A 12,562-nucleotide genomic window follows, 5' to 3' on the forward strand; every position below is an offset into this window, starting at 1 on the left:
AGTTTCTCCATGCCATGCATAATTTTATAAATGTCTGTATGTCATTTCATGTTCTTAAAAGGTACCCAAAAACCAAAGGGAGCTGCTGCAGGCAAGATCCATGCGCTACTACCTCAACTGATCACTTGCTGACAGTTCCTGAGAATGGAAATAGCCTTGACAAACTTGACACCCAGTTTAACTTAGAATTGACTTGTTTCAGACACCCCTTTTGCTGATCCACTAAGAAATGCTGAATAGAGTCTTCCAGGTCTCTTGGGGGGGGTGCTGGATTACTAATTCTCAAGTAACAAGCTATCCTTTTCATACCACTGTACTTGCCCTTTCAAATAAAAGGAAGGAACACTGTTGTGAAGATTAAGTGTGCTGATTGCATCATGTTAGGTAATGTGATGTTTTCAGAGGCAGGTAAAAGTAAAACAGTAAATACAGAAGGGTTCTCTTCCAGGAACTTGGAATGAGTCAGAACTTATTAAGTGCGTCAACCAATAAAAGTTCAAGATGGCCAGAACCGATAGTGGTCATATACGAGCCCATATACTCATTCTTAGCCCAGGGCAAGGAAAAGACAGTGCCACAAGAGCTGCAGTGGCATCCTACGCAATACAAGCAGGGCATGGGTTGCTTCTGGCTGCCTCACACAGCATATGCTTACTTGAATATTAGGCAAAGTAATTTCCCATTTGCCTTTATTGAAAAGGCATCCAGTTTCCTTGGGGAGTCCCAGCTCCTGTATAGTTCACACATTCTTCCCAGCACATTTTTAAATTCATTTACTGTGCTGGCATGAATAAAAGCCTCACTTTTTTTCCAAATTCCAGCCGTGAAAAGTTAAAAGTGCAGCTTAAATTTGCAACCGTACAAAAATTGGCTTTTACGGTACCACTGCTGAAACAGACATACGGTAAAACAGAACGGGTGTGAGTGCCTGCAGAATTTTAAGGGAGCGGCTTCTATTCTGGTATTGTCTTTTTTTTCTCCCCCCCCCCCCCTTGCATTTGAAAGGTGTGGCTTTATATTTGGGTGCAACTTCTATTCAGGCCAATACGGTAATGTGGGTTTGCTGGACCATAACACACTCTAATTTTGCTGTTGCAACTACTTTGATGTATTCAAGAAAATACAGTAGCAAAAGAGTTGGTTTTCTTATTTTCAAGGGTTAAGTTCAGTTTCTAATCCCCATTTGTGACCAATACAATAATAAGGAAACCGTTGTCAGGATTCACCCAGTATTGAGCATTTAGTAGCAAAGATATATATATGCAGTGTTGATAAGACAACAGACCTACAAAGAATAATAAAAACATGGCTTATATAACAGGAAGTCCTCAAAATAATAAAGCAATAATTTATATCTGTATTTATCACTACATAATTCTTCCAACAGTATGGGCTGTCACCACAGAAGCTACCAAAATCCCACAGAGAGGGGAAATATTTTATAAATGTCACATTCTGACCAAACAAAATCTATACATTTTCTTCTTTTTGTTTACAAGAATAGCAGCAAACAGACAGCCACACTTTCAAGAATACTTTTCACTTGTTTTCTTAGAACCATGAAGCAGTGAAGGAAACAGTCCTGTGTCTGGGAAAAGTGGTGACAACAGCTGAACATTTTTCTATAGTGAGTGGCTATACAAATCAGCTTGGAAAATAATTTTAGCTTAAGAGTCCAAAGCTTTCCCTGATTTAGGTTGACTTCGCTTGTTCTTCTTCTTCTTCGTTATCGACAACCTGAAAGATAACAGATTGCAATACTAAGGGATAGGCAGCTTTTAAAAAATAAAAACACATGCACATACAGGTGTCAGAAATCAAAAGGTCCTCGAGATCCTTTTAGTTCACAATACAGAAGAAACACAAGTATTGAATGTTATTTTGAAAAGCAGATTTATGCTTTTTAAAATCACAAATGGCCACTTCGTATAAATTTATAATTACACCTACTGTAACTTTAAATTTACACCAGTAGAATTATCGCAAGAAAACCATGGCAATAACTTCCTTCTTTCTACATCCAACCCAGCGTTTCTAGCTCAAAATGAAGCAGCACTTCCAAAGAACTATGACTTGCTAAGAGTGTGGATGAGATTGTCGGTAACATGAGGAAAGCCGTCTTCTTGACCGAAGATCACTGTTCCCACATAACGCTTGTTGCCACAGACTGGAGAAAGCAAAGTAAAGGCCATGCCGTCGCCATCTCTTTCGCAACACAACACAATCAGTGCAACCCTCCAGATGTTGCTGTAAGCCATCAGCCCCAGCCAGCTTGGCCCATGGTCAGGGGAGAAGGGAGTTGTAGTCCAGCATCTGGCTGGCCAAAGGTTCCCCACAGCTGATTTAGACACCGCCCCACTCACCCCCTCTGTATCCACAGATACATTCTGTGATTTGTTGGTGGTTCACTGGGCCCCATGCCTTGGATCATGGTTTCTGTGATGCTGGCAAGCACACCTCTGCTGTTTTGACTGAAATATTGCATACCGGTTGGGAAAAAAGGGGGAAAGACAGCCAGAGGGTGGGGAAATGGAATAAAGCATCCTGGTGGACAGCATGATTGGCTGGAACCCTAAAGAGAAACACTCCAGGTGGGGTAGGGGTGCAAAAGGAAACTGCAACACGTTGATGCTGGTCTCACTTGTGCCCAGAGAAATCCTGTTTCATAATCTGTTGTTACTTCTATAATGCCCTTCTATACCTAATTTTTTTGCACTGAACCCAGTTATCGGATTTGAAGTGTCAACTTTCATTCGTAAAAACTTGCTTGTACAGAGACGCTTTGAGATGTGGAGAAGAAATTCTATGAGCAACCCACCCCAATTTTTAACAACCTTCAATTTGTGCCTACCTGTTCCACACCTTCTACTTCCGGAATATAGAACTGCAGCATGTTTTGTATCCCATTCTTCAGGGTGATGATAGAACTGGGGCAGCTTGTGCAGGAGCCTTGCAGTTTTAACTGCACAATCCCATCTTCGAAGCCCTTAAAGATGACATCCCCACCATCTTCCTGGACTGTTGGCCTGAGGAACATTGTCAATAAGATTCCAAAGTATTAGTGGGGTAAACCACTTAAAACCCCAAACATTTCTATACATTTAGAAGTAGTTCTCACCCCCGCTTTTTGGGCCACCTCTTCTTTGTATCCCACCTCTATACCTTCTCTGTTGCACGAACGCTTATTCTCAGAACAGCCCAACTCTTGCAGTTCATCAAAACACCTCCCTTCTCCTTCAAATCCACCATCAGCAAATTTTTCTTAGAACAGCTGATCCCGAGCTGAGTATCTTCTGTTTATTTTATGTGCATGCTCTCTGCCAGGGCAACCCCTACTTTACTGACAATAAGAGCTGATTACTGAAACTGGAATAAATTATACAAATCCAGTCATTTTGCATGCATTTGCCCAGTTTGCAACTTTTCTCTTTGCAATCTGGGTAGTGGTAATGAGAAGCTATGTAAAATGCTGAAGTCCTTGCTCCTGTCAATCCCACTTTGGCTTCTGAAATGTCATCACAACAGACAAAATGGATTGTAGCTGGCAAATTAATGCATCCAATTCAGGGGTTGGGTATTCATTCAAGAACAAGCTGCACCTACATTCCAACGAAACCAGCGTCTTCATTTTCCACTTATACTACCCTTTCACTTCCCAACAGACATGCTGTTATTTTCCAAAGGAACAACGAAGGCTCTGTCTGTCAGACTGGCACTCACTAAACTGCTGGAAGCGCTTCAGTGCAGATATTGACATAAGCACCAATATATAAATGTGCAACTGTAAAAAAATTCCCTGCTGTCCTCCTGGCTAACATCAGAGGGCAAGCGATTCTAACAGAAATATATATTCAGGGATCAGAATGATAAAAGCTAAATATCCAAAGGGCACGTCTATTTTAAATTCTTCATACCTCCCCTATTTTGAAGATGTTTACTCCAATCTCTTTCTGAAGTGAATTTTTACGTCACATGCCTCTTTCATCAAAGCATTGTAAAAGCTCTTGGGGAAAACTGGGTTGGGAGCACAGCTGGTTGAAAGACTTGAGCCAGCAGCATCCCGCAAAGTGAACAAAATACTCTTTTCAGAGGCAACCTAGGAAGAAGCACCAGCATCTCTGCCAATCCATCAAACTGGCTATCGGCAGAATTGCACATTCGTTACTCTGCCACCTTCATGAAACACCAACGGTGCATAGGAAACACAGTTGTAGCTGTACCTTATTCTAGTATCCAGGAGCTCTTTGATCATTAATACAACTTCATCGTCTTCTTCAGATGGAGCTTGTGTGGTTTATGCAAGACAAAAGGAATGAATCATGCTTATCTTATTTGATAAATGTTTCCACAACATTCCTTGAAAATAATCCATTTACCGCCCGGAAAAGCTCTGCTGAATAGCTTCTTGGGGATGAAATGACTGCAGAAAAGTGAGCCTGCATCACCACTGTCCCTGCCACAAAAGAAGCACAACGGTGCGCTCTTACTTGTGTTTGGTAATAGCCGCTCTGAGACTTCCAGCCCTTGTGTGCTAGCTGTTGTCCTGCTTGCTTCATAGCCTACTTGTGTTATACCTTTACAAGAACAAATATGTTCAAACTCCACACACCCTTGGCCACATTTCAAATAAGATGGTCTCATTTATGCGTTTTCTGTAACTTGTATGGAAGGTAATACCATAAGTACAAAATCTTGTAAAAAAGAAATCTCCCTGGCAGCAACATCTCTAAAAGATATTGTGCTATTACAGCATGAATCATTCCATTGCTTACCAGGCATGTTAATATTAAAAACTTCCCCATCATCTTGTGAGCACAGTCTCACGTTTTCATAAATTCAACTAGCTTATTTGCTTTCAAAAAGTCACATATTGCAATGACTGATCTACTGGCTTCTTTCTGATCTCCACACCCACACTGTTAATATTGGGATCCCTATTTGCTCTAATACCCAATAAGTTTTAATATTTCTACCACCAAGTTGTGGCAGAACAAGGCTGCTTGCTATTATCAGGTACTGCCAAGCCACCATATTTAGGTATTTTCTGGGGAGTTCTGAATGTAATTACCATAAATTATTTCAGCAGGAGTTTACAATATAAAAATTCCCAAATATCAGATTCCTCTGGATTTCCATGTTGTATGAATCTTGTTGGTAAACTCTATTATTAATTGTTCCACAGTAAATCCTAAAATGTAAGACCTTCCGTTTGATTTTATACCCCAATCCAATAATAAAGTCCTGTAATCCTCCCATATCAAAAGCTCCTCAGATACTGTATTGCAATAAGAAGGAAAGCTGTGCCTAGAGCAAGCTGAACAGAGAAGTTGGAAAAAACCAAGAGTGTGTCCCTGTAAGCCCTGGCCTATCAGAGCAGCAAAGACCTTGCAAGCAGCCCTCAGGGACACCATTTGCATCTGTCCAGGAACCGTTTCTCATGTTTGCATTGTTTTGTTCCTTGTTGTTTGCCGCCATGTGGTCCTTTGGGAGGAAGGGCAGGATATGCATTTAATAATAATGAACCAGCCTTTTCCATCTAACCAGTGAGCCACCCAGTCCAAGACTGCATCTCCAACAGTGGCCAGGCAAGCTCACAAGTAGAGGATGTAACCTGCCACTAACATCCAATACTCTCCTCCATCAACGTATTCAATATTAGCCATTTACCTGTGTCTGTACGAGGTGCCTCTTCAGTAATAACAGGTAAGCCAGAAGCATAGAAATCCATAATAGTTGCATAAATATCTGGTTTAATTAAGTTCCAATCCACTTCTTCATTTTCCTACAAAGATTTCAAGAATTAGGTTAGGTATGCATGAACAGCTTTGCTGAATCAGACCAAAAACACTTTTTTTAAAGCCTTGTGGGAAAATGTAGGTCCTTTGAATCTATGAATAGCGCATAGTTTCTGGCACTATAGCAACTTAAAAACTGGCATGTCTTTTGTATCTTCTATTTTTGGAAAGTTTTAAGGAGAGCATGGTCTGCACAGTAAGTGACAGCAGAAGTGCACTCTTCTGGGATGTTTAGAACAGTGGTTCCCATTTAGCTAAGAACTGCGGACCCCCTGTTTTTCAAAAGCCAAGCCATGGACCCCCTACTTTTGAAAATGTTGTATCTCTGTGCTAGTTTTTGTTATGTGAATGGTGCCACCATACCCTCCAACATGTCCTAGTGCAAAACCAGGATGCGTGTCTTCCAGGCCAAGCAGGATGCCCCATATGATTAACAGGGATGTGCTATGGACTCCCTGGGTGGGTTACGCAGACCCCCTGGGATCTGCAGAAAAACAACTGGGAATCACTGGTTTAGAATATTTATATAGCCTGTGTGCAGATGAGGCTGACCAAGATGGTGGAGGGTCTGGAAGCCAAGCCTTATGTTTCCTGCTTGGCAGGGGGTTGGACTCGATGGCCCTTGTGGTCTATTCCAACTCTATGATTCTATGATTCCAAGAACTGTTGAAGGAGCTGGGTATGTTTAGCCTGGAAAAGAGACTGAGAGGAGATATGATAGCCATCGTCAAATATCTGACGGACTGCCACATGAAAGATGGAGCAAGCTTGTTTTCTCCTGCTCTCGAGGGTAAGACCTGAGCCAATGGATTCAAGTTACAAGAAAGGAGATTCTTACTAAACATCAGGAAGAACAGCAAGAGCTGTTTGACAGTGGAACAGTCTCCCTCGGAAGGTGGTGGACTCTCCTTCCCCAGAGGTTGGATGGCCATCAATGCTCTAGTTGAGATTCCATTGCATGGGGTTGGACAAGATTAACCACAGGGTCCCTTCCAACTCTACAATTCTTTGATTCTATTATCATTCCCTGTGCAGACACACACTACAATATTCTTTTAGGGTTACTGGTTACCTTTGTGACTGTGATGAAGTCTGTTCCAAAGAAAATGCTTTTAACTCCTTCAATCCTGAAGAGCTGCCTACCAAAACAAAAACAAGAAAAAGAAAGATCTTCATTCAAAACTCCTGCTCACTGTGAGCTTCCAGGTTTCATTGTATCAGCATACCCATGAATGTTTGTAGGCTGATGACTGCCTGACCACTAAAGCTCAAATCCTAGAACACTTCCCTGAATCCAGAATAAAGAAGGTAAAGGTACCCTTGACCATTAGGTCCGGTCGCGGACGACTCTGGGGTTGCGCACTCATCTTGCTCTATAGGCCGGCATTTGTCTGCAGACAGCTTCCAGGTCATGTGGCCAGCATGACTAAGCCGCTTCTGGCGAACCAGAGCAGCGCACAGAAATGCCATTTACCTTCCCACCAGAGCAGTACCTATTTATCTACTTGCACTTTGACGTGCTTTTGAACTGCTAGGTTGGCAGAAGCAGGGACCGAGCAATGGGAGCTCACCCTGTCGCAGGGATTCGAACCACCGACCTTCTGATCGGCAAGGCCTAGGCTCTGTGGTTTAGACCACAGCGCCACCTGCGTCCCATTGAATCCAGAATACTTGCATGTAAACATGCATGGGAATGAGTTCATTGTATACATATATATAATAAGGGGAAACTACTAATATAAAATATTTAGAGAGACTGAATCAATAACCAACCAATTACTGACTCCCGATCCCAGACTTGCCCTTCAATTTCATTTCATTTAATTAATTTAATTTCAGATAATGACTGAGAATTAACGTGCAAAAATGTAACTCTATTCTGCCTACAATAGCAAAACATTGGAAGACATTATCAGGGAACCTCGTGTGAGAATGGACTAGAATGACGTGGAGTTTGACTTTAATGGAACATTTAACAAGTGAAATCCATGCTCATCTCAAAGGAACAACACCATATAAATGTTACGGTACTTGAGCAAGATTTAATGATTATGCTGCTATAAAGGAACATACATAGGTTCTGCCTGCCTGCCTGCCTCACATGGACACCTATGGAAGTGCACCCTGGACTGACTAGACATTTCTTGACTTGATTTGACTAGGTTTGATTTGCACTAATCATGCTCCCCACTTTTTCTTCTGTCTTGTTGGCAGTCTTTATTTGGGGATGGGTTAGGGTCAATAACATTTCTTATGCTGTTGGAATTGATTAATACCCTTTACAACAACAGAACAGATTTTTTTAAAGGGGTAAACTATGTATAACCTCTCTGCTGCAAACTCTGTCCCCAGTTTGCTTTCAATCTCACAGGCACCTGATTAGTGCTTGCAAGGCACAAATAAGTCCAGAACAGGGATAGGGGCAACAACAGTTGGGCGATGGGGCATTTTAGAGGAAGACAGGAAGATGGTTAAACACTCCCTTCTCTGATGCAAAGCATCCACTTCTCAATAAAACTTTGCACGGGATAATATGCTCCCAGGACTTCATTACAGCAGCTACGGTGCAATATGTAATTTGCTCCTAAGTAAGTACCACATAAAAGCACTTTGATCTGGACACATAACTAAGTTATTGTCATACAACCGACAACAACAAACCTTGCTAAGGGTGAGCAATATGTGGAAGCTGGAGAAGTGAATTCCATAGTTCTAGATTCCAGCACTGGCTTTCCTGGGATAAATTTCAAGCTGTTTGGATTTGGAGTATCCTGTGTCTGGACAAACATAGACCTTGCTGGAATTAAAAAAAGAATAAAAAACTGTGAGGTTTGTAGTAACCTGATTTGCACCCAACCTTCATAAAACATAAACAAGAAGAGCTGGGCTGGATTTGACACAAGGCCCACCTAGTCCAGTATCCTGGCCCCCAGAAACTTCTTGGTGCCCACGGGCATGGCACAAACACAAAGACCTTACCACGTCTTTGTCTCCAGCATCTGATTCTCAGAGGCATATTGTCCCTAAACATGGCAATTTTATTTAGATGGACTAAGTTTCTCGATCAGGCAATCTTGTCTCTCCGCACCTCTCCCTTCTGCTGCAGGAGCTCAAACAAGTAACAAAAATGAGCGTTGTGAAGAAAAAGAGAGCCGAGAATGGCCTTGCTCAATGAGGTGGGGGGGGGGGCTTGCCTTTCTCAGTCCATCTTCTGCCCACTGGGCATTCACAACTCTCTCTCCCTCTCTCTTAAGAGAGGCTCAATTTTTATTTTCTTGGCTTACAGAAACTCAACAAAACTTGAGAAACCCAGACCCAAAGTTAGAAGCAAATACACACTTTATACATGGAAATAATTATGACAACTTTATGGAAATACTCTTACACACATACACTCAAGAAGAGATGTTGGACTGAACAGTATGCTTACTCAATATACTTTTTGTCATGATATAGCAATTTCAGAGGAGAATTATGAGTTTTTTTCACTGCATTCCCGCACAGAATTGTGATCGCAAACTGCACAACAAGCCTAGCACTCACCTTTCATCTGTAGCACTGTGGGAGGAAGGAGCAGGATCTGTTGGGAGGCAATGTGTAGGGGTTGTTTAGCAGTGACGTTCACCCCTTTGAATCCCAAGTGGCAGAATCTTAAAGAAGACAAAAAACAACCTTACCAAAAATGTCACAATTTCAGACTCCTTATAGTCCTGAGGCTCAATAAAGGCTTAACTAACCCATCCTACAAAGTTAGACCCTTCCCTATTTTATGGCTCAAGTTAAGCAAAAATATTCCCTTGTGCCTTTCGTGATCTCAGCTACTCTGGTTGACCAAACCTGAACAAGAACACTGAAAACAGTCAATGGCTGAGTGAAGACCGAAAACACAACTCCAACAACCAATCCACCAGAGTCCCCTAGCTCTAAAGATCTTCTCCTTTGTGGTTTGACGAGGGCAGAAGATAGTGAGATGTTATACAGAAACAGAGTTTGTAAGTTACAGGTAGGTAGCCTTGTTGGTCTGCCATAGTCAAAACAAAATTTTAAAAAATTCCTTCCAGTAGCACCTTAGAGACCAACTAAGTTTGTTATTGGCATGAGTGTGCATGCACACGAAAGCTCATACCAATAACAAACTTAGCTGGTCTCTAAGGTGCTACTGGAAAGAGTTTGTAAGTGTATGAGGTCAGCAGGAAAGGTAACTACTCCTCCAGATTACAGTTCCTGCTTTCAATCCAGGGCTTCATAAAGATGTCTCCATCTTTTTTTAACTATAAAGACAAAACAGGAAGCATGCAGGACGCCTCCAGAGCTTAAAAAGTGCAGGTTAGCAAAACAGGCAGTATTGTCATTTGCATGACAGTTTCGGGAAGCCAAAATATGAGGACAGCTGTGATGGCCCAAAATTAAAAGAGGGCGTTTTTCATTAAACCAGTTTGCTTTCATGAAAAAACAGGTTTGGTTTTTTTTAATGTGAAGTGCCAAGCACTGAAAAGCTTACTTATTATTTCGTCAACAAATGGAACCAAATATTTAAGATATCTGTTGGGGACACTTTCGCTCCTCAGTATAGGGAACTGCCTTTGTTGCTTATTAATCAATCAATCAATCAATCAATCAATCAGTTTACTACGGCCATCAACCAGCAGTAGTCCATGCTTTCTTGCTTATGATACTCTGCCCAAGCTGCTTCCTTTCAGACTCCCAGCTCCCAGTCCGCACGGCTGTATGGTGTTGGGGCTGATGGGAGTTGTAGTCCAAAACATGCCATAATAAGCCATGAAACCATAAAAAACACCTCGTTAGGCGTTAAGAGCCACGAGGCTCTGTTATTCCTTCTTCCTCAGAGGGGAGATCATATGCCACTCTCACAGCAGCCCTGGCAGCCAGGGGTGGTCTAGGGGTTAAGAGTGTCAACCAGGGAGAGACCAGGGTTTGAATCCCAACCACTCGGCTAAGAAGCTAATTGCGTGGCCTCAGGACAGTCACTGTCTTCTCTCGCCCCCCCCCCCCAGCATTAATCCTCACAACAACCCTGTAAGGTCAGTGAGGCTGTTGAAAGCCGCCCAAGGTCACCCCACCCCAAGGCTTCTTGGCCCTGCCTGCTGTGGCTGGGGACATCGGCCAGGGTCAGATTTAGGTTTGATGAGGTCCTCAGCCAGGGGTCAGCAACCTTTCTCAGCCATGGGCCGGTCCACTACCCTCAGACCTTATGGGAGGCCGGACTATATTTTTTTTGGGGGGGGGAATGAACGAATTCCTATGCCCCACAAAGAACCCAGAGATGCATTTTCAATAAAAGCACACATTCTACTCATGTAAAAACACGCTGATTCTCGGACCGTCCCCCGGGGCCTTAGGTTCCCTACCCCTGTCCTAAGCTACTGAAGGTAAAGGGGCCCTTTTTATGTCCAGCTGTCCTTTGTCAACAACAAATTGTCGCTGTTTTTGTGTGTTAAACGTATGCTATATGGTAATTTATGGACCTCATAGGTATCGAAAGCAATTTGCACATAACAAAATACGTATTTTATCGAAGTAACTGTTGAACTTATATTTTGGAAATGTACACCCAGACTTTGTTTTCTTTAATTTTTTTTTTTTTGGGGGGGGGGCAAGAGAGTGGGGCCCTAAGCTATAGCTTGTTTAGCTTATACATAAATCCGGCCCTGAGTCCAGGCGACCCCGCAGAGACACCGAGGGGGATCAGGCCACAAGGAATCCCACCGCCCTTTTCTTGCCTCCGGAGCCCACCTCCCCTCGGAAGGGGGCCCGACACAAGCGGCCCTTCGCCTCTCACAACAGCCCCGCGAGGCAGGACACGCTGCCCCGTTTAAAAGCCAAACACCTCCCCCCTTTTAAAATAAATATATTCTGTGAAGTGTGCGGGGGGGGGTGTCGTTCGCTCCCCAGGCCGGGGGAAAGAAGCCACGACGGGGGGCGGCACGGACGCAGTCACCTACCGGCTGCCCAGCGCCGCCGCCAACCGCCTCGCGGCCGCCATCTTGCTCCCTCTCCCTCTCGGAGGGGCGGCAGCCGAAGGACCCCTTGCGAGGGGTTGCCTGCGCAGGCGCCTGATTCGCCCGCTGGAGACGGGCGCCCCCTGCTGGCCGGAGTGGGGAACTGAAGCGAATGAAACGCGAAGACGGGAGGGGAGGGAGGGGCGTCTCCGCGTCAGATGTCCCGAGGCCCCGCCCACTCCTCCTCTTCACTCTCTGCGGGGCAGTGATTTATTATATTAACAAATTCATTCAAGTACTGTTGTTGCTACTTTATTATAATTTTGTTTATTATATTAACAAATTAATTCAATTTATTATAATTTTGTTATGATTGAGGGCAGGGCCGGATTTAGGTTTGATGAGGCCCTCAGCTACTGAAGGTCATGGGGCCCTTGATATGTCCAGCTGTCTTTAGTCAACAACAAATTGTCGCTGTTTTTTTGTGTTGAATATATGCTACATGGTCGTTTATGGACCTAGGTAAAGGTAAAGGTACCCCTGCCCGTACGGGCCAGTCGTGTCCGACTCTAGGGTTGTGCACTCATCTCACTTAAGAGGCCGGGAGCCAGCGCTGTCTGAAGACACTTCCGGGTCACGTGGCCAGCGTGACAAAGCTGCTCTGGCGAGCCAGCGCAGCACACGGAAACGCCGTTTACCTTCCCACTAGTAAGCGGTACCTATTTATCTACTTGCACTTAGGAGTGCTTTCGAACTGCTAGGTGGGCAGGAGCTGGGACCAAAGACGGTCCCCACCGCGGGGATTCG

At 43.7% G+C, this 12,562-nt stretch overlaps 2 protein-coding genes and 1 long non-coding RNA gene across 3 annotated transcripts in view; 1 reads left to right on the forward strand and 2 right to left on the reverse strand.

Annotated features, from left to right (window-relative positions):
* ANTXR1 (ANTXR cell adhesion molecule 1) overlaps positions 1-12,413 on the forward strand; it is a 204,533-nt gene extending 192,120 nt beyond the window's left edge. Inside the window, exon 19 of the transcript XR_014010299.1 lies at positions 12,278-12,413. The gene's annotated coding sequence lies outside the window, so the exon portion shown is untranslated. The remainder of the gene's footprint in view (positions 1-12,277) is intronic.
* NFU1 (NFU1 iron-sulfur cluster scaffold) lies at positions 1,213-11,893 on the reverse strand. The gene is made up of 8 exons (XM_081203250.1): positions 11,759-11,893; positions 9,339-9,445; positions 8,457-8,592; positions 6,868-6,934; positions 5,668-5,782; positions 4,221-4,284; positions 2,852-3,026; positions 1,213-1,737 (listed from the first exon to the last, which is right to left on the reverse strand). Exons 1-8 carry the CDS (start codon positions 11,797-11,799, stop codon positions 1,693-1,695), a joined length of 750 nt encoding a protein of 249 aa, XP_081059376.1. The 5' UTR covers positions 11,800-11,893; the 3' UTR covers positions 1,213-1,692.
* LOC308592102 lies at positions 6,138-6,861 on the reverse strand. The gene is made up of 2 exons (XR_014010378.1): positions 6,460-6,861; positions 6,138-6,386 (listed from the first exon to the last, which is right to left on the reverse strand). It is a non-coding gene; the product is annotated as an uncharacterized lncRNA (long non-coding RNA).
* Positions 12,414-12,562: the final 149 nt, after the last annotated feature.

The sequence above is a fragment of the Podarcis bocagei genome (genome assembly GCF_964188305.1).
Source record: "Podarcis bocagei genome assembly, chromosome: 7".
NCBI lineage: Eukaryota > Metazoa > Chordata > Lepidosauria > Squamata > Lacertidae > Podarcis > Podarcis bocagei.